This window comes from Rattus rattus, chromosome 2, assembly GCF_011064425.1.
Source record: "Rattus rattus isolate New Zealand chromosome 2, Rrattus_CSIRO_v1, whole genome shotgun sequence".
NCBI lineage: Eukaryota > Metazoa > Chordata > Mammalia > Rodentia > Muridae > Rattus > Rattus rattus.
In genome coordinates this window covers 27,844,876-27,867,605 of record NC_046155.1, presented here as the reverse complement: position 1 = coordinate 27,867,605, position 22,730 = coordinate 27,844,876, and the positions used below count along the sequence as shown (strand labels likewise).

Here is a 22,730-nt window from a genome sequence, read left to right as displayed (position 1 = left end):
GCTGGTCCAGACGCCGAGCCTCCTCACTAAGCATGCTAGTCTCTCACAGGCCTGAAGAGTAGAACAGTCACAGTCAGATACTGCATCCTGTACAGATCAGGGAGAGACACTGAGCCCTGGAGATGGCAAACACATTGAGTGCTTAAGTACGCTCATGATCTGTTCATGTCCGCTGTCGATGTCCTCCCTGTGATGCCCTGCCTGTGTTCTGTGATGATGCTCTCTGAAAAGCTGCTGAGTTGAACTTTCCTTTCTATCTGTGACCTGTCCTAGGAGCAGGCTTCCTGGGTGTGCCAGTGTGATGACAACATGGTTCAGAGACTAGAAACAGACTTCAAGATGACCCTGCAGCAGCAGAGCACTCTGGAGCAGTGGGCTGCTTGGCTAGACAATGTGATGATGCAGGCGCTGAAGCCCTATGAAGGAAGGCCCAGCTTCCCTAAAGCCGCCCGGCAGTTTCTGCTCAAGTGGTCTTTCTACAGGTAGCATTGAAATCTCACTGAGTTTTCTCCATGCTCTGTAAATGTGTGTGTGTGCACACTGTTCATATCAAGAAGTGAGCTTAGATAGACTTGTTGGGATACCCAACTCTATGACTATGATGTGTAGAAATTAAATGGGAAATTTACTGAAATGAACATTTTTGCTAGAAAAAGGAGACCCTCTCTCTCAAGCTGAGAAGTTTTCAGAGAGTTATCTCTGAGAGTCTATCCAGATCGGTGTCTCTCAACCTGTGGGTCACTACCCCTTTGAGGTTGTCAAATGTGCTTTCACAGAGGTCACCTAAGACCACACAGACATTTCATAACAGTAGCAAAATTATAGTTATGAAGTAGCAACAAAAATAAGTTTTGGTCGGGGTCCCCACCACATGAGAAACTATAGTAAGGGTCTCAGCATTAGGAAGGTTAAGACCTACTAATCTAGGTGATGTTTTAGCCACAGTAGAAAAGGTCTCTAGTCCTCCCTCTGCTCCTGCCTTCTCGTGGGTGCCCTTCTTCTCTTCCTTCTTCAGCAGCTCTCAAACTGTAGTCATTAGATGTCCCATCCATGTAGATGCAGTAGCAATGTCCTTCTTAGCTCACTCCCCAAGGCTACTTGAGTCAGAATCCGCAGAGGCAGAGCCTAGCATTCGGAGCTTTGAAGTCCTCCAGGCAATTCCAGTTTGCACTCACAACTACCTAGTTAATATGCTAACTCTGCCAATTGTATTTGTTTTGAAACCTGGCTAAATATCAGAGAGTAGAACTTACAGGGTCTTTTTAAGCCTTAGTTACTTCTGATACCTGCTGACTCGTTCAGAGTCTTGCTGGTTGGGAGGTAGTATTTAGAAGGATAATGGGAATCATTCCTTTTCTGGTGACTATGGTGCATGACTAGTGTCCAGTAGGTAGTAACATGTTTTACTTATAACGAACCTTTTAGACTAAAATGTTTTGAATGGAAATACATATTTTTTGTGGACATGTAAAGGGGAAAGGCTAAAGGGAAAGGCCTTACTACTAATTATATGATATATGATGGAAAAATTCAAATGCCCCAAATTTGAATGAACATTTAGGAGCTGTTATTGGTCAGGACTTGTGCCATATCTGTGTAGAGTGGAATGATCGGATGAATTCCTGCATGGAATCTAAGTTAGGGCAGTTCTCTCAGTACATACAGGTTTTTAGGCCCAGGTCACTGGGATCACCCCAAATAAAAAAGCAAACACTTGTATTTATACTACAGGATCAAATACTACCATCAAAAATTTGAAATATCTAATTTGTCATCTCATGTGTCATATACTTCAAAACTCTAATTTGGAAATAAATTGTATTGTTGTTTCAGCTTTTGTCAGACAGGGTCTTTCTGCATAGCCTTGGTTGGCCTAGAACTCACTATGTAGATCAAGCTGATCTTGAACTCTGCCTCCACAGTGCTGGGATTAAAGGCATGTGCCACATGCCTGGCAGAAATATGTTTTCTTGATCTCTTGAAATTCAATATTTTGTTCGTCTGAATTTTCACAGAAAACTATATATGTGATTTGTGTGATCAAGACTAGTGGATGAATAAGCTGCACTGTCTGACTCTTTCCAAATCTCCCAGGACCAAAGGCAAAAGAATACCTACCCTGTGCAGCAGTAGAAGAAAGATGCACACACACACACACACACACACACACACACACACACACACACACACACACACACACACACCTCTATGTCCTGTGTTAGTGGCAGGTTTGCCCTTCTCCCTGTGGGCTTTTCCCCTGCATTCAGTTGACATCATTTAGAAATACACCCCTGGAGCTTTTGTCACCACAGAGATCCATTGTAGGAATCCTGAAAAGAAAGAAAATTACTCACTTGTATTTCGTGTTCTCTGTAGATACACAAACCCAGTAGATCATCACTTGCCTGCCCTCTGTCCTCCCTGAGTTGAGGATAATTGGCTTGTTATTATTAGACACTATTATGGTTATTATTTTCATTTCAAAAGGATTTGAAGGCCAGGGCCACCGAGGAAAAAGACATTCACGCAGATGCATACCTCCTGCTGGTAGGCAGGGTAATATCTGAACTGCTTTTCACTGCGGCACGTTGAGTAATGAAAACTAAGGCAGAAATCATTGAAGAAGCAGATTTGGAAAAGGTTTTTATGTTTTAGCATTGTAATTAAAATTGTAAACTCACAGAGGATATTATAAACTTGATAACTACATATACAGTCCCTTCACGCTTAGAAATCTGATATTTAACCTAGTAATTTCTAAAATTGTCTTCATATCTATGTGCATAGTCACATAGGAACAGCCTGACAAGGATCCGCTCCCAGCACAGCAGGTGTTACTGTGCTGCAGACTTACTCTGCTCCAGCAAGGGCTGCCTGCCTGCTTACACTACCTTAGATGGCTAACGTCGACGGTGGAAGATCCAGAAACACAAATGTGCACTATTTCTTCTCTTCCGTGGTTTGTGAATAGGCTAGCGAGCATTCTTAGGAACAACACTGACGACCATCCAGTGTTCCCAGTTGGGAGTGAGGTCAGGGGATTGCTGCAACCAACACTAACTCTGCTCACTGTGTAAATTTTTAGAATTGGTATTACACAGAGGCCAGTGGGGTGACATTTTGATAACTACTGTCATGTTCCTTCTACAATAGTCTCAGAACACTTGTAGATACAGTAGTTTTTTTCTCAATCCCTTTCTAATCTCCAGTCTCACAGTGCAGTAGACAACAGGTGTTCTTTCTAACCTGTATGTGTTTTCTTTGTTAAGATTAATTGTATCTTTGTTAGCAACTTGTCATTCCTGGGCTGCATTTTAAATATCTACTATCTTTTTGTTCAGCAACATGGTTGGAGTTATAAGTGAATTCTCAACTCTTAAATTCCTTTCAAGATTACTGACTTTGGGTTCAGTATTATTTGATATTTGATCATTATGTTGCATTGCTTTTCATTTTATTAATCATTTTCTTTTTTATTAATCATTCCATATGTTTATATCTCAAATGATATCCTACTTCCCGGTTACCCCCTCCAGTAACCCCCTCAACCCACGATATTCCACTTCCTGGTTATGCCTCTACCAGCCCACCAGCCCACATCTGCCCTCCCCTCTACCCTTAGCCTGTATGAGAATGCTGGCCTACCCACCCACCCACACTACTGCTCCAGCATCCCCCTACACTAGGATATTAAGCCTCCCAGGACCAAGGGCCTTCCCTCCCATTGCTGTCAGGCAAGGCCATCCTCCGCTACATATGTATCTAGAGCCATGGATCCCTCCAGGTACACTCCTTGGTTGGTGGTCTAATCTCTTGGGAGAACTGGGTGGTCAAGCCAGCCTATGTTGCTCTTTTAATGGGGTTGCAGTCCCCCTTCTCTCCTCCAGTCCTTCTGCCAGCTTCCCTACCAGGTTCCCTGGGCTCCATCCTATGGTTGGCGCCAGGCATCCACATCTTCATTGGTCAGTTGCTGGCCGGACCTCCTCAGGACCCACCACACTAGGTTCCTGTCAGCAAGCACCTCTTGACCATGGCAACAGTGTTGAGTTTGGTGTCTGCAAACATGGTGGATCCCCAGGTGGGGCATTCCCTGGTTGGCCCTTCCCTCAGTCTCTGCTCCATTTTTTGTCCCTGTTCTTCCTTTGGACAGGAACATTTCAGGGCTAAAAACTTTGAATGGGTGGGCATCTCCATCCCTTGAATGGGGGCCATGCCTACTATCTGCTGGAGGAGGAATCTACAGGATCTATATCCCTCATCTCTGCCTATTTTGGCTAAAGTCATCCCCCAATGGGTCCTGGGAGCTTCACATTTCCGTGGTGTCTGAGACCCTCCCGTGGCTATGCCCAGTTCCTCATCCTCCCTGCTACATAATTTTGTTCGATTTCCTGACCCTCTATACCTCTCTCACATCTCCTCTAGATCCTGATGCTGCCACCCTTATTTTCTTCCTCTTCTTTCCCCCTCCCTGCTCCCCTTTCCCTCCACTTCCCACAATTGTCCTCCCCCCATCCCTTCAATGCAGGACTGAAGCATCCGCTTCTTCTTTCTCCCTATGTTTTATGGGTTGTATTATTGGCATTGTGGGGTTTAGGCTAATAGCCACTTATTAGTGAGTACATACCATGTGTGTTCTTTTGTGTCTGGGTTACCTCACTCAGGATAATATTTTCTAGTTCCATCCATTTGCCTATGAATTTCATGAAGTCATTGTTTTTAATCACTGTGTAATACTCCATTGTATAAATGTACCACATTTTCTGTATCCATTCTTCTGTTGAGGGTCATCTGGGTTTTTTCCAACTTCTGACTGTTGTAAATAAGGCTGCTATGAACATAGTGGAGCATGCGTCCTTGCTATATATTGGAGCATCTTTGGGGTATATGCCCAGGAATGGTATAGTTGGGCCCTCAGGTAGAACTATTTCCAATTTTTTCAGGAACCTCCAGACTGATTTTCAGAGTGGTTCTACCAGCTTGCAGTCCCAACAGCAATGGAGAGGAGTGTTCTTCTTTCTCCACATCCTTGCCAACATCTGTTGTCACCTGAGTTGTTGATCTTAGCCATTCTGACTGGTGTGAGGTGGAATCTCGGGGTCATTTTGATTTGCATTTCCCTGAGGACTGGGGATGTGGAACGTTCCTTTAGGTGCTTCTTGGCATTCAGTATTCCTCAGCTGAGAATCCTCTAGCTCTCTACTCCGATTTTTAGTTGGGTTTATTTGGTTCTTTGGAGTCACCTTCTTGGGTTCTTTGTATATTTTGCATGTTATCCCTCTATCAGATATAAGGCTGCTAAAATCTTTTTTCAATCTGTGGGTTGCCATTTTGTCCTATTGACAGTGTCCTTTGCTTTACAGAAGATTTTCAATTTTATGAGGTCCCATGTGTCAACTGTTGCTCTTAAAGCATAAGCCATTGGTATTTTGTTCAGGAAGTTTTCCCCTGTGCCCAAGTATGCAAGGCTGTTCCCCACTTTATCTTCTATTAGATTGAGTGTATCTGGTTTTATATGGAGATCCTTGATCCACTTAGACCTGAGCTTTGTACAAGGAGATACGAATGGATCGATCTGCATTCTTCTACATGCTGACCTCCAGTTGAACCAGCACCATTTGCTGAAAATGCCATCTTTTTTTCCCCTACTGGGTAGTTTTAGCTCCTTTGTCAAAGATCAAGTGACCATAATTGTGTGGGCTCATTTCTGGGTCTTAATTCTATTTAATTGATCTACCTTCCTGTCTCTGAACCAATACCATACAGTTTTTAGCACTATTGTTCTATGGTATAACTTAAGGTCAGGAATGGTGATTCCCCCAGAAATTCTTTTATTGTTTGTAATAGTTTTCACTATCCTAGGTCTTTTTGTTATTCCAAATGAATTTGAAAATTGCTCTTTCTAACTCTATGAAGAATTGAGTTGGAATTTTGATGGGGATTGAATTGAATATGTAGATTGCTTTTAGTTAGATGGCCACTTTTACTAAATTAATCCTGCCAATCCATGAGCATGGGGGTTCTTTCCATCTTCTGAGGTCTTCTTTGACTTCTATCTCCAGGAATTTGAAGTTATTGTCATACCTATGTTTCACTTGCTTGGTTAGAGCCACACCATGATATTTTATATTATTTGTGACTATTGTGAAGGGTGTTGTTTCCCTAATTTCTTTCTCAGTCCTTTTTCCTTTAAGTAGAGGAAGGCTACTCATTTGTTTGAGTTAATTTTATATCCAGCCACTTTGCTGAAGTTGTTTATCAGCTGTAGGAGCTCTCTGGTAGAATTCCTCCCTCCCAATTTGTATCCCTTTGATCTCCTTTTGTTGTCTAATTGCTCTGGTTAGAACATTGAGTACTATATTGATAGGGTAGGGAGAGCATAGGCAGCCTTGTCTTGTACCTGATTTTAATTGGATTACTTTGAGTTTCTCTCCATTTAGTTTGATGTTGGCTACTGGTTTACTATATATTGCTTTTATTATATTTAAGTATGCACTTTGAATTCATGATCTCTCCAATACTTTTAATATGAAAAGGTATTGTATTTTGTCAAGACTTTTTCAGCATATAATGAGATGGTCATGTATTTTTTTTCTTTGAGTTTGTTTATATAGTGAATTACATTGGCGATCTTCCATATATTGAACTGTCCCTGCATTCCTGGGATGAAGCCTACTTGATCATGGTAGATGCTCATTTTGATGTGAATTCAGTTTGTCAGAATTTTATTATTTTTGCATCAATATTCATAAGGGAAATTGGTCCATAGTTCTCTTTCTTTGATGGGTCTTTTTGTGGTTTAGGTATCAATGTAACTGTGGCTTCATAGAAAGAACTGGGTAGTGATTTCTGTTTCTGTTTTATGGAATGGTATTTGGAGTATTGGTATTAGATCTTCTTTGAAGGTCTGATAGAATTCTGCACTAAAACTATCTGGCCCAGGGCTTTTTTTGGTTAGGAGACATCTAATGACTGCTTCTATTTCCTTGGGGATTATGGAGCTGTTTAGTTGATTTATCTGATCCTGATTTAACTTTGGTACCTGGTATCTGTCTAGGAAATCATCCATTTCCTCCAAGTTTTTCAGTTTTGTGGAATATAAGCTTTTGTAGTAGAATCTGATCGTTTTTTTAATTTCCTCAGTTTCTGTTGTTATGTCTCCCTTTTCATTCCTGATTTTGTTAATTTGGATATTGTTTCTGTGCCCTCCTGTTAGTCTAGCTAAGGTTTTATCTATCTTGTTGATTTTCTTAAAAGAACCAGCTCCTAGTTTTGTTTATTTTTTTTTAATAGTTCTCATTGTTTCTACTTGGTTGATTTCAGCCCTGAGTTTATTTCCTGCCATCTACCCCTCTTGGGTATATTTGCTTCTTTTTGTTCTAGAGCTTTCAGATGAGCTGTTAAGCCGCTAGTGTATGATCTCTCCAATTTCTATATGGAGGCACTTATAGCTATGAGTTTTCCTCTTAGCACTGGTTTCATTGTGTCCCATAAGTTTGGATATGTTTCGCCTTCATTTTCACTGAATTATAATAAGTCTTTAATTTCTTTATTTCTTCCATGACCAAGTTCTCATTGAGTAGAGCATTGTTCAGCTTCCATGTAAATGTGGGCTTTCTGTTGTTTTTGTTGCTATTGAAGACTGTCTTGGTCCATGGTGGTCCAATAGAATACATGGGATTAATTCATTATTCTTGTATCAGTTGTTGGTTTGTTTTGTGTCGTAGTATATGGTCAATTTTTGAGAAGATACTATGATGTGCTGAGAAGAAGGTATTTTCTTTTGTTTTAGGGTGAAATCTTCTGTAGATAGCAGTTAAATTCATTTGGTTCATAACTTCTTTTAGTTTTACTGTGTTTTTGTTTAGTTTCTGTTTTCATGATCTGTCCATTGGTGAGAGTTCGGTGTCGAAATCTCCTACTATTATTGTGTGTGATTCAATGTATGCTTTAAGCTTTAGTACTGTTTCTTTTACAAATGTGCTTGCCCTTGCATTTGGGGCATAGATGTTCAGAATTGAGAGTTCATCATGGTGAATTTTCCCTTTGATTAGTCTGTAGTATGCTTCCCTATCTTTTTTGATAACTTTTGGTTGAAAGCCTATTTTGTTGGATATTAGAATAGCTACTCCATCTTCTTTCTTTGGATCATTTGCTTGGAAAATTTTTTCCCATCCTTTTACTTTGAGACACATCTGTCTTTGACTCTGAGATGTGTTTCCTGTATACAGCAAAATGCTGGATCCTGTTTATATAGCCAGTCTGTTAGCCTAGGTCTTTTTATTGGACAATTGAGTCCATTGATGTTGAGAGATATTAGGCACCAATGATTCCTGTTATTTTTGTTGTTAGAGGTTGGATTATGTTTGTGTGTTTCTCTTCTTTTGTGTTTGTTGTGAAAAGATTAATTTCTTGCTTTTTCTTGGGTGTAGTTTCCCTCCTTGTGTTGGACTTTTCCTTCTATTATGCTCTGTATGACTGGGTTTGTGGAAAAATATTGTTTAAATTTGGTTTTGTCTTAGAATACCTTGGTTTTTCCACCTATGTTAATTCCAAGTTTTGCTGAATATGGTAGCCAGGGCTGGCATTTTTGTTCTCTTAGGGTCTGTATGACGTCTGTCCAGGATTGTCTGGCTTTTATAGTTTCTGTTGACAAGTCTAGTGTAATTTTGATAGGTCTGCCTTTATATGTTACTTGACTTTTTCCCTTTCTGCTTTCAATATTCTTTCTTTGTTCTGTGCATTTGGTGTTTTAATTATTATGCAACAAGAGGAATTTCTTTTCTGGTTCCATCTGTTTGGTGTTCAGTAGGCTTCTTGTATGTTTATGGACATCTGTTTCTTTAGGTTATAGAAGTTCTCTTCTATAATTTTGTTGAAGATGTTTGCTGGCTCTTTGAGTTGGGAATCTTCACTCTATACCGATGATCTTTAGGTTTGGCCTTCTCATTGTGTCCTGAATTTCCTGAATGTTTTGGATTAGGAGCTTTTGGTTTTTTGTATTTTCCTTGACTGTCTTGTCGATGTCCTCCATTCTATCTTCTGCCACTGAGATTCTCTCTTCTATCTCTTATATTCTGTTGGTGATGCATCTGTGACACCTGTTCTTTTTCCTAGGTTTTCTATCTCCATGGCTCTCTCCCTTTGGGTTTTCTTTAATGATTCCATTTTCATTTTTAGATCCTGGATGGTTTTGTTCAATTCCTTCACCTGTTTGATTGTGTTCTCCTGTATTTCTTTAAGGGAGTTACCTATGTCCTTCTTAAAGTCCTCTGTCATTTTTGTGAATGAGAGTTTAGATATGAATCTTGCTTCATATGTGTTTTGGGGTATCCAGGACTTGTGGTGGGAGAACTGGGTTCTGATATTGCCAAGTCAAATTGATTTTTGTTGCTTATGTTCTTGTGTTTATCTCTCGTTATCTGGTGTTATCTGGCCTCCCTTTCTGTGACTGGAGCCTGTCCTTTCTCTGAGCCTGTGAGCCTGTGAGCCTGTGATCCTGTGAAGTTATTTGTCAGAATACCTGGGAGTCGACCTGCAACTGGGGTGTGAGCTGTGTGGGATCCGTCTGGTGGGAGTGAGGGTGGGGGTCTGGTTTCTAGCACAGGTGGGAAGGTGTGCAGGTCTCTTGCTGGGCCAGGAATTTGCTTCTCAGGTTCCCATGAGTCCAGGTATGCTGGGTGTTGGGCAGGGTTTCGGGTCTTTCCTGTGAAGCTTGGTGTGACAGAATATCTAGGGAGGGGTGTAGGCTGTGTGGGATTGGGTCTGGCACAGGTGGAAACCGGAAAATACATTGCTTTTCTTGTTTATATGCAGAAATTCTCTATTTTATGCAAAATTATTACTTTCAAAAAGTTACTATATTATATTCATGTAAATTATTTGACGAGTGGATGATAATGTGTCATTGGCACATAAATGAACTACCTTCCATCTGTAATAATACATTTATGCATTGATTATAAACATTTAAGGAAGTTTAAGGTATTAAGGTATTGTATTGACATACAGAAACCATTACTTGGAGCTGTTTATTGTAATGAATATACTATTAACTCTAGTATCTGCTTTACTGTAGTAATGACCTACTTTGTTAAGATCCCACATATGTTAGGTGCCCTGATCTCCTGCATGGCTGGATCCTGTCTTATTGGGAGAGATGAGAGATTAAGAAAAGACAGCATAATTAAAATGAGTAATTGGATAGACTATATACTTAGATGTAGACATACCAGTAGCCCAGATAGTCAGCAGATTTGTTATACATATTACATCATGGAGGAGGGCGGGGTCTCTGAAGAGGAGGAGTCTCAGAGGGATAGAAACATAAAGTATCTGGGATACGGGGGCTGTGGTTAGTACTCTTTGCACATACTATTTTGAGCTGAAGGTTAATAGTTAGCCAACATTTGTACTCAGGCTACAGAAAAGCCTTGCCACTCTCCTGAGTCTGACCCAGGAAGCCTTGCTATTAGCCTGAACCCAAGACAAGGCAGGCCTTGCTGTTACTCTGAGCTGAGACATTAACGTCATTGCCATGGTCATGTTCATGTCATGGATGCTTGTTCATAGAGGGCGTATTTACCATTATATCCATGAGGGTATGTTCCAGGGTAGGTGCTTGAAACCACCAATATTATTCAACCTCAGGTATAACTGCTTGTGCCTGTAACCTTTGCAGTTTGAAATATGACAGCAAACCTAGCACATATTGACTTCCCTTTTTCTCAGCTGCACAGATAGAAGGTTCATTCTTCCCATCATTCTGGTCTCAGCAGTCAATAATTTTTTCCTCTAGAGTTAAAGCCTCCATTTTAAGCTGCTTCTTTTAAGGAGCCATTTTGCAGTAATGCTAACCGACGTGTTGACATCACTGGGACATCACTGGGACCATTATGTAACATGGACTTGTTGGGAAATAAGGGGAGCTGTTTCCTAGGTAGTGGGCTAGAAAGCAGATTTCATCACTCTATGCAGAAGGACATGTGGGCTGAAAGCTGTTGATTATTTCTAGAATTCACATTTCATATTTACAGTGGCCAAAACTGCCAAGAAAATCAAAACTGTAGATAAAGGGAACTAACAGCTATGCGTTGCTTCATTTGACTTTCAGACCAACTGGTAAGCCTTAAAAATGGTTACATGGTTATAAGCAAGATTACAAAGTCCACCTGTAACCTCCTAGATGGAAGCTGAGACAAGATTGATAGAGGAGCCAATCCAAGCTACATAATGAGACTTGGGCCAGCCTGGGCTACAGTGTGAAACCCTAACTTGTTTGTCTTAAGGCATACTATAAATGGGTGTAGCTGGTTGAAACTTTACTTTTTCTTCTGCTTTTACAGTGACTAAAAAAGTAAATAAGTCTTCAGTCTTTCATAAACAAATTATAAATAACACTTTCTGTCCTATGTTATAATAAATTATAGTTGTTGCATTGTATTTACTCATAAGTTGTTTATATTCTTTAATTCATTTTATCCTTGAAATAACTGTGTAAGTTAGTGAAGACTAAAAATACTGCTTTCACTTTCCGTAGAGAAAACAGCCTCAGGGAAGTTGCTTACTTGAGGTTAAGAGTCAGATAGCAAAGAGCCGCATCAGAGCCCGGAGCTTCTGCCCTCAAAAGTCAGCCCATGCTGTGTTACTTGCCACAGTGAGCATAAGGAATCTGATGTATTTACATCTCTGGTTTTAAAAGGTTGGAAAATGAAGCAGAAAACAAAAGTAAAGCCTCTTTGCTATTCTTGTATTTGCCTGGAATTTTATAATTGGTAATTGTAAAATGAGGCTTTTATTTTGCATCTTTCTCCTGAGAATATAATGACAGTTTTAGTATTTATAGGCCAAAAGAAATCTTTAGAAAAAGACAACTGAGTAAAAACTGGTATAAAACACACATGCATAAATACATTTATCATTTTCACTGTGAGTCACAGATATCATATTTATATTCAAAGTATGAAACAAGCTTATTAGTTGATACATCTTTGGTAAGGCTACAATTTTCTTATTTGTATTTTAATGTAGAAGAGTTTATTCTTAGTATTCTGTCAGTATAGCTCATATTTATATAATATATACATCAAATGTTCATGTTTTCAGATTTAGTACATTCTTAACTCATCTAGACTTCCTGTCTCTAACAGGGGGGAAATTACCCTAATTTAAATGAGAGCCAGAGAGAAACTAGAGCCATTACTCACCACACACCTTCAGTTAGGACTGGCGAATTCAGGGAATATTCAGTCGGCTAATATGTTTGTATGAAACCTGGCACAAAGTGTGGGTCATTGTCATTTGGCAATGGCAACTGTCAGTCATCATCAATCAAATGTTCACTCTGACATGATTTTTCTTATACCAGGGATGAATTTTCAGCCTTTCCAAAATTGTTTCTATTCAGTTCTAATCCACTTGTAGATACAGGAAAATGGGACAGAAATGGTGGTAATGAAGAAAGGTCTGTTCTACCTGTCTCTAGATCTAGAGATCATTGTCAATGCTTAGAGAACAAGGCCTCTTTCTCACCATTGGAGTAACTCGGGCCAACTGCTTTTAACAATGAAATTGTTCTCTCTCAGGTTTTATACTATAAAAGCCTATGCTTCCATTTAGTCTCCCAACTTAACCGCTTTTAAAAGTACTAGCACTTTGACCCATAGCTGCAGTCACTAATTATGGCTTCCTCCCTCCCCTTTCTCTTGAACAGCTCAATGGTTATCCGGGACTTGACTTTACGCAGTGCTGCTAGCTTCGGCTCCTTTCACCTGATCCGGCTACTCTATGATGAGTACATGTTCTACTTAGTAGAGCACCGTGTTGCTCAAGTGACAGGAGAGACGCCGATAGCAGTGATGGGCGAGGTAAGAGGGGCTTCACGGGCCGTGACCCACTGTTTGGTTCTTTCTTGTACTTCTAAATGACTGACTGAAGCAGCTTCAGTCCTACGAGGGACTGATTGTGTGCGTGGTTTCAATCACAGAATTCTAAGTTGAAGATTCTACCAGGTCCATGGAATGTTTTGTTCCATTATGTGTACCCAAATAAAAACAACAAAACAAACAAAACTTTGAGAAACACAGACTTCAAAAAAGACAAACTATTTAAAAGAAAAAGAAAGACACACTATTAAGTAGGAGATAAAGACCAATGGCTGTGTAAAAGCTAACCCATCTCCAGAAGAGCCCCCCAAAGCCCCAAGAGTTAACCCTGTGTCTGTAAGGTCTAGGTTAATCTAATGAGCAATAGGTGCAAATGCTGAAGTAACACAGCTCTGGCTCATTTCATTACATTGCAGTGAGCACTTTATATCTTGGTGAATTACGTTCTTTCAGACAAAATTACAAAGTATCCAAACAGTAAAGCTGCTCATTTTTAATCTATGTATATATGGTTAAGTTTAAAAAGAAGAAGAAGAAATTAAGGGACTGGGGAAATTGCCCAGCAGGTAGTATGTTTGTCACACAAGGCTGAGGACGCACTTTAAAAGTCCAGGCAGGGCTATGTGCATCTGTAATCACAGGACCAGTCCATGGGAAAACAGAGTAATCAAGGGCTCACTAGGCAGCCAGTCCAGCTTATCAGTGAGTGAGAAACCCTACCTCAAAAAACTAATGTAGTTAGCGGAAACAACCACATGTTGATCTGCCTTACATACGCCCACAGAAACACACAGACACACACAGGGGACAAGGAGAGTTATGAAGTTCAATACTGCTAAGTTACTGTTTAATAAGCATAACAATGAAAGTGTAAATAAGATCAAATACTTTAAGCACCTCTGTAAGTTCTATTATAAGCCACAAGTATTCTAAGTAAACTATATGTCAAACAGTCCTTTTTTAAAATTTTGTAACTGTGTGAGTGCTTTGCCTGCATGTCTGTGTATCGTGCACATGCCTGGTGCCCAGGGAAGCCAAACAGGAGGTCAGATCCCCTCTGACTGGTGCTGTAGACAGGTGTAAGCTGCCATGTGGGTGCTGGAATAAACCCAGGTCCTCCAGAAGAGTAGTGCATGCCCTTAACGGCTGAGCTATCTCTCTAGCCCTAAAGGTCAAATATTTCTAACATTTTAATATTCATCTTTTCCATTTAAAAATAGCATCCTTTATAATTCGATGATACATACATCTTTATATGCTTGTGTTTAAATGATACTGAATAGATAACTTGAAGATGGGACAGGAAGTGCTGTAACTTTTAAATAGTAGGCCAACTAAGGTGGATGTTTCTTAAATGTGACCATCTTTAACTCTATAGATATCTCCTTACAAGGTACCCATTCGGAATGAAAGATTCCTCACCTCAGGGCTCAACACCTCTGAATGGATCTGTCTTTTAGTGCACTTAACATTTTGCCACAAACCTCCTCTTCTCTGGATTTTTAACAGAATGAACAAAATAAAGAGAACAGTGATTCTTATTGTCACCATGTGGCTTCTCCCGTATGGTCTTTGCTTCCCTTGTGTCTCTAAAGAACAAAGGTATAGCCCATCACACTGTGAAGGCTTAGCTACCTCCTCACACGAGCTGCAGCCATAGTAGCTCTGCAGAATTCAAGTTAGACATAGTGTCAGCACTGCACATATCATTGTAATAGACGCGCTTAGCTACATGAATAGGCAGCAAATGAACATGATAAATTACAGTACAGTGCAAAGATATGTTAATAAAATATGGATGTAACAATAAGATGTAAATTAGCTTCTGTAAAATCAGAGCTCTAAATGTAATCCTAGTCTGTTTGCTTACCCAGTTTGTAAGAAAATTCTTTTTTGGTATCTACATCAATGCCCCTTTCCATCTACAAAGCAAACCAAGGCCAATTTTCTCCATTGAATCCATCCATAGTAGTATATACTTCAAAGGCTGTTTAGCTAGCATAGACTTTGGGCCTTAATCCTATCTTATCTAAAATTATTTTATATCTGTAGAAAGGAAGTGGATTGCCAAGAAACAAAGTCACCACCTCCCACCACCACCCACTCCTTCCACCCCGTGATCCCCAGCCACCTCATGCTCGGCTCATGTATTAGCCTAAACTATCCTCACTGTGCCCTTAGGAGTTTCTCTTCCCAGAGACCTGCTAGACATGGTGGAGCTTGCGTGCCTGTAACCCAGCATTGGGAAGTAGAGGTGGGAAGAGCAGGATCAAGGCCAGCCTGATCTGAATATCAAATTTAAGGCATCAGTCTCTACTGCATGAGTATTGTCTGAAAGAATGTATGTGTGTGTGTGTGTGTGTGTGTGTGTGTGTGTGTGTGAGAGAGAGAGAGAGAGAGACAGAGAGAGACAGAGACAGAGAGAGACAGAGAGAGACAGAGAGAGACAGAGAGAGAGAGAAGAGGGAGAGGGAGAAGGCTGAGGGAGGGGAAATGCCCTTGTCAGACACCAAATTCACCAGTACCTTCATACGGAGAAGGGACACCAGTCAGACCCAAGTGTATTGAGATTCATAAAATTCAACATTTCTTACAACTTTAGCAATTACTTTTTAATCATCATTATTAATATTATCATAAAATCAATAATTGTTGGTATTGAGAATATATTGTATGCTTAATTGATTTATGCCCCTGAACTTCCTGCTTGTGTTTCTGCTTTGATAGAGGTCACTATGGTCCTATCTGAGCATCATTTTGAATGTCTTTCTGTCTTGACCCATCTCCAAGTACCCACTAAGCCTCCCAATCTAAAATCTCTCATAATGTGGCTTATGCAGAAGCTGATTGAGTTATCCCCTGCCTGAAACTCTTCAGCAGTTTACTCTTCTGTTAGTTAAGGAAGACTATCCTCCCCTTGTACAAGAGGCATCTAAAGCCTGGCCCTGGCTCCCACCAGCCTCAGCCTCTTACTTCTGTGGCCCCTACCCCCACCCCCCGGCAGCCATACTAGCCTTTGCGCCTTTTCCATGACCAGCTCTGCTGCGTCATTAGACCAGGGCATAGTGATTCTTTCTCTCTGAGACCCTCACCTCACCTTCCCTTGCCCATTCTAATTCCTAGCCATGGTCTAAACACCAGTTCCTCAGTGGAGCCCAGTCCCCACTGACTCTTTTATATGGTCCTATTCTCTTGAGTTTGGACTTTTACTTTTTGTTCTAAAGCTTACACAATGGCAACTGCACGGCTCTCGGTGTGTTTTGCATAATTGAAGATTGATGGCTGTAAAAGTTTGTAACACAGAACCTCTGAGTCAAAAAAACTGAATTTGGGTCAATCCATGTTTCCCTGTGTTGAAACCAGACTTTTTGTCTCTAAAATTAGTTGACTTGTTGCTTAACAACTCTGTTATCTGTTAGATACGACAGTAAACAAAATGAATTTGACTCTGTCTTCAAGGACCTTGCAGTGCAATAAAAGCAGCATGTGTAAAGGTTACTTTTATCTCCTCAGATGGAGGGATGAGATGAGAGCCATACCCCAGCTGTGCAGACACAAGGCTTGGGCTGAGCCCAGAGCACTTCCTTCTCTGTTCTAGCTATCCCTGGGCCTAGGCCTGGAAGCTTCTGGCCTCCATACAATCTAATCTTCCAAGCTGACTGACGCGATCTGGTTTCTCTCAGCTTCTCACTACTTGGCCTCAAAATAACTCTGGCAATTTTTTCTAAATCGTCTGGCTCCTTATTGTGTGGCTTCGACTGCCTTTGCTGACCTGACCTGTACTGCATGAACTCATGACGAATGTAAGTCCACTGCACTGACTCCCAACTAACAGCCTTGCTTGGCCTGCCCTTTTCTTCAATAGTTTCTCTTTCCTGTGCTGTAAGGACGTTCTTGTGAGAGTTGATCAGATCCTGTCTCTGACTCATCTTAGCAAGTGTTCCTCTGATGCATCACTTTGTCCCTGAATTATAGGTCACTTTCAAACATGGCTGTTTCTTTCTATAAACTAATTTTACCTAGCAGTGTGTACTCAGGGTGTGTCTAATTCCAGCCGGAGGGATGAAAGGTGTGTGGTATGTCTGCATTCCCGCCGGATCACACAGACCTTTGTTTGTGATCCCTGGCCAGCTCAGCTGTATTGCTGCATTAAAATTCCTCTACATAAATATTTATCGGGCAGTCTGTGACTCCATAGCTACATACTCTCAGTGCCACAGAGAGAGGGTTTAGAGGATTAGAAGGTTCTTGAAGCAAGGAGCAGTTAGTTACTCCTGCCTGGGAAGGCCATAAAAGGCTTTTCTGAGGAAATAATAAAGAGATGAAAAATAAAATACCCCTCTGTTTGTTTGGTTTGTTTTTACCTACCTGATAGAAAACAGAATTTATTTACAGCCAGGATTCATGCAGGGTTCACATATTTAAGTATTTTAAGTGTGCCCATAGGCTCTCTGGCAGTGGTGAAGTTTTCAGTGTGGGCATAAGATAGACAAGTTACACCTGTCACACACCTGTTACACCTGGCAAATGAAAATTTCAAAAACCATAAAGTACTCTGACAGGGTACTTTATTTTAAAAAAATTTTTTAAATAGTGTGGGCTATTTAGAATCTGTTCAGAAGTCTGTGGTGTGTATGTCTGTGTATCTTAAATACAGAGTTTACTAACACTCACTTAACATGTACAGTTCAGGTTACTTCATAAAATGATTCTCCATGACAAGCATTTTATATTATATATTTAAAATTAATTATGTTTGAATTATTTTTATCATGACTATATCCATATATTATTAATTTTAAACCTTCTCAGTAGCCAACATTTCAAAAGAAAAGGTTATGACCTAGGCACGGACCCACCAACCTCTAATATAGGCATTTCAAGCCTGAGGCAAAGAATTGTGAGTGTGAAGGTAACCTATGTTATAGTAATAAAATCCTAATTCAAAATCTAAAGATGGAAACAAAATGATTATTTAATTGTTTACTTCTGAACACAAATATGGAAAATAACCTATCTAATAGTACCATCTGGAGAAAATATTTTCCAGATTCATTGAAGTTAATATATTCAAAGTGAAAGGGAGGGGTAAAATCCTAAAAAACCAAAGAGAAGCAGTAAGAATTCAGCAGGCAGTCTTTGGTAAGTCTGGGTAGAGAGTGCCCTTTCATAGGAGTCCACCAAAGCACAGAGCATGGGAACTTAACCTATCATCAACCAAAGGCAGTCAGTGTCAGTGAGCAGGACTTGGCAGCAGTGGGGTGTATGCTGGAGCTCTGCCTGAGGGGCCGCGGACTTACTTTAAAGCATATTGTAAAGGCAGGACTTGTATTACAAGTTGAGGTTTTTACAGGGAGCTAAAACTATTCGTATAGCAATAATTTAAAATGTATGGAATACTTGTCAAAGTCTACTCTGTCATTTGTAATAATAGAGCGTACCATCACTCGGTAGCATTTCAGTTGAAGTCACATCTTGTCACTTTGCTAGGTGTGTTCTAAGTTCACATTTATTACCCCAAACTTTGCAAAAGATGTATTGGTGTCAGCTGTCAGCACTAAGGTCAAGGAGAGTGAAAGTCACACATGAGAAATGGCAACATTTCTAACATTGCTAACAACTAACCAAACAAAATGTTTCTATCTCCATAACCAATGCTCATAATCCACATTTATCTTTATCTTCATGTAAATTGCTTGCATATATTTTCCATATAGAAACTATGTTATTAACCTTGTATCCATACCATATATACCACCCCATATAAACAAATGTGTGTGCATGCTCATTTTCTCTCATATCCTGTAAACCAGATACCTAGTATGTAACATTTTATCATTTTGTTCTAGAGTTTCCTTTTTGGGTTTTCCTGGATGTCTCTTGATCATCCTCCTACCCTGTCTTTCTATTTTCCTGAGATATTTAGAATATGCAAACTAAATGCAATATTTAAGAAATTTGCATTGGAAAGTCAAATGTATTAGAAAACAACAAATACCTTTCAGCTTTGTACCCCTACCTCCCAACACACACATGTACCAGTCCTAAATGATTTTTTTTTTTAGAATCTGTCATTTGATTTCAGCTCTAAGTTTGCTTTTTATATTAGCATATGCTCAGACAACCTGGAAGTAAATGATGAATCTGACACCCTAGAGGAGCCATGAAGAAGCCCTTCATATGTCCCTCCATCCACCTGTTCCTGGGATTGGCTCTTTGAACCTCTTTCAGTGTTTCCTGCCTTTCTCCAGGCTTGTCTTTCTGTTCATTTTCTCTTTGCATATGAGATTGCCTGTTTATTACAATGTAATTTCCTGATGGTTTGTATCTCTAACCTCTCTGTCCCTCCTCTATGGGAATAGAGAGTATCCAACAGTAAATGCTGAAAAATAGCCACTCTGGGAGATACAAATGAGGAGAGGACAGACTGCCAACCTGCAGGATCCTCATTGGTTCTCACGGGCCATATATGAGATGTCTTCCCTCAAGAAAATTAAGTTCCGGGGTTGGGGATTTGGCTCAGTGGTAGAGCGCTTGCCTAGCAAGCACAAGGCCCTGGGTTCGGTCCCCAGCTCTGGAAAAAAAAAAAAAAAAAAAAAAAAAAAAAAAAAAAAAAAAAAAAAATTAAGTTCCCAGTCCAAGTGGACTTTCTAATACCTTCTCCAAGGTATTAGGTTCTTGTTTAAATGATTAACCCTGAATTGCTGGAAGTGCAGAAAAGAGCAAAAATAGAAATTCAAGATTGCTTAAAACACTTGAACAACTTAAATAGTCACTGTAGCCCTGAGTGACAGCTCAGCATGCAATCCTCTTCCACAGTCCCTGTCACTGGGTCTTTAGAGAACCTTTTGACTGGTGGCTTCTTGGATGTACCCCACAAGGCAAAGACCTAGCCACAGATGAAGCATGACAGCACCACCTACTGGTGTTTTACCATACTCCATGATCCTGAGCCTCCCTATCCCAAGTGACCCTAAGAAGTGTCCATTGTACTGTGGTTCTTTGTTGTAATGAAGGTGGTGGTAAACTGACTTTGTTCAAAGTGGGAAAGGTCTTTGTGTTGTCTATTTCTTCTCTTTTGTGCCAGGATTTGCTTTGTAGTTCATGCTGGTCTCCATGCAGCACCATGGCTGCCTGCATGCCACCATACTTCCTGCCATGATGATAATGGACTAAACTTCTAAACTGTAAGCCAGTCCTAATTAAATGTTTTCCTTCATAAGAGTTGCCATGGTCATGGTCTCTCTTCACAGCAATAAAGACCTAACCTCAGACAGCTGGTTATAATCAAACTCCGCTCCTTCGCTCCTGTAATAAATTAAGGCTATTCTTTGCTATTAGATATTATGCATGCTCTCAGTGGGAACTAATCAGTTCAAGAGCAGGCTTTCTTTCTCTTCTGTACATAGTTTTTTATTTGCATAAAATGTGTTCTTCCAGCCTCAACCTAACATTTGCAGGACCAGGGGTATCATATGTCTAAATATTTCAGACATTTTGAACCAACTATAAATAAAATCTGCTCCATCCATCTACTTTTAACAGATAGAGCTTGATAACTAAGGACATATGGCTTACATTTAACATTCCGTCTCTTCCAGTGTCCATGCCAGAAGAGAGACACAGATGCAGCCCAGCTCCACCCTTGTGTTTCATCCTTCTCTTCTGTTTCACTCTTCCCATCTTAGCTCGTGTGCTCCCCTCAGGCGAGTGCTCAGGATTTTTCTGCACCTCGCAAATGAGTTGACTGCCCCACCCCACCCTCATGTCTGAAGAGATTTGCATAGGCCTGGGAAGGAACTCAGGGCCATTGGGCAGGGAATTCTGAGATTCCAGAAAACAGCAGCGTGGTAGAAAGGTAGACTGTAGGAGGGCAATCTATACCTGACTCCTGAGGGGAACATCCCAGGGAAAGGCAAAGCAGTCCTCTCAAGAGGGCTCAGGACAGAGACTGCTCCCTGCTCTGGCCTTGACTTGGTGACAATGGTCAACATTTAAAACTGCTTCCTTTCCAAAGCAACTGTGGTCTGTATTGCCTTTCACTCTACTATGCGCATACTGACTATTTTAGAGATTTTGAAACGTTGTGAAGATACATTTGCTGCTATGTCCCCAGGGAAGAAAGAGCATGAACAGTTAAGGTTGTATCTGAAATGCGCTGTAGTGTGTGGGGATATACAGGCATGTTGTGTGTGGGGATATACAGGCATGTTATGTGTGGGGATATACAGGCATGTTATGTGTGGGGATATACAGGCATGTTGCCAGAGTGTTGGGCCTGCCTCAGAGCAGGGCATGAGCAAAGAAAGCTGCCGTTGTATGGAGGAAAGTGACATAAGTCTTTGTCTTTTTGTCAGTTTCATTGACACTCTTAGAGAATGTATAGAAAGGCACATGTATAGGAGAAAGCAACCAAGGAACCCAATACTTTTCCAAGTAAACATGAGTGTCTCCTGCAGAATAAAGGTAGAAATTACTGTAAGTCTATAACTCATCCCCCGCCCCAGTTGTGAAACCCTGTACCAATGCTAACTGTAAAATGGTTTTCATTTGATACATATTTAAGAAAAATAATGCTCAGGACACCTTAAAATTCAAAATGTAAGGCCTACTTCTTGATCAAAAGCATCTAAAATAATTGCCTTTACTTGACCTTAACCTTAGTTAACAAAACATGAAGTGTTGACCATCGCTGAGCTTTGACTTACAAAATCTGAAATGTTCCAAAATTCAAGCCAGTAATAGAGTGTTAATAGATTATAATTGGCTTGGGACATTCTAAGTCCACTTGTAAACAGTTTCCCTGCGTCTGTGTGGGAATCTTTAAAGGATTCCTTATTTCTTTCCTCACTTCTCAGAGTGGAAGAGGTAGCAATTGGCCAAACTCATCTGAGCCACCCACCATTTCTAGTTACATGATCTCCACCTTCTCTGAAGCCACTCTGCATATGTTTGCCATGACCATGTGCAGGCCAGGCCTTCTCGTGGTGTTTGTTGCTATCATAAAGATATTAATCAATGTAAAACCATCAGTTCTGGCCCCAATCCTCCATAGAATGTATAGGGCAGCAACGTCAAGCCAAAGCCTAACAAGCTGGGTAGGATTCCTGCAGCTTCCTCAGCTGAGAGGTAGTCATCTGGACATCATCCTCTAATAATCATTAGAGAACAGAACAAAATTTTAAGGTTCCATACAGTGTTGAGAAGATGAGTGTGAGGGCAGTCTGGTTTTGTCTCTGTTCTATGCTGTTTGATAAATGCACATATTTAATCATGATGATAACCATGTCTAATTCATAGAGAAGAAAATCACGCTTCAAAAGTGTAATTGGGCCACATAGCTTATAATGGCAGAATTGTGATTTAAATGCAGCCAAGCTGGTCTATAGCTTGTGTTCTCTTGTCCTGCTCAACTCACCACTTTAATTTAAATTGCATAGTTAAAAAGTTGTATTTATTCTTGCTTGAGTCTTAGTTTTGACATCATTAAAATAAACCTAAAGACTATCTCTAGGAGTATTACGAAGGTTAAGTTAGGTGAACTGAAGGCAGAGTCATACAGTCAGAGCAGGATACAGCCTTCTCCTCCAGGCTGTTCCATGAGGTCCAAGCCACATCACCCTTGGCAGCAACAAAGACTTTGGGAAGCTCACTTGCGTTAGCACCACGCTATGATGTTGTGAAGTCTGCACTGTTAGAGCCCAGCAGCCAGATGCCGAGCTGCTGGCAGTATGAGGAGACAGGGTAGGTAGAGAGGCAGACAGACACATGGTAAGTACTTGATCCTAGTTCCATTCCATTCCCTTCCCTTTGCATAAGTTTATAAATATTGAAATTCTGTGCATTGCC

The 22,730-nt window shown here is 40.5% G+C and overlaps 1 protein-coding gene across 7 annotated transcripts in view; it reads left to right on the top strand.

Annotated features, from left to right (window-relative positions):
• The window catches only part of Rfx3 (regulatory factor X3), a 242,068-nt gene that overhangs the window by 204,524 nt on the left and 14,814 nt on the right, over nt 1-22,730 (top strand). For all 7 annotated transcript variants that reach the window (XM_032891766.1, XM_032891764.1, XM_032891762.1 and 4 more), the window contains 2 exons: nt 274-482; nt 12,710-12,863. In XM_032891766.1, coding sequence (XP_032747657.1) covers nt 274-482; nt 12,710-12,863 — 363 coding nt within the window. The remainder of the gene's footprint in view (nt 1-273; nt 483-12,709; nt 12,864-22,730) is intronic.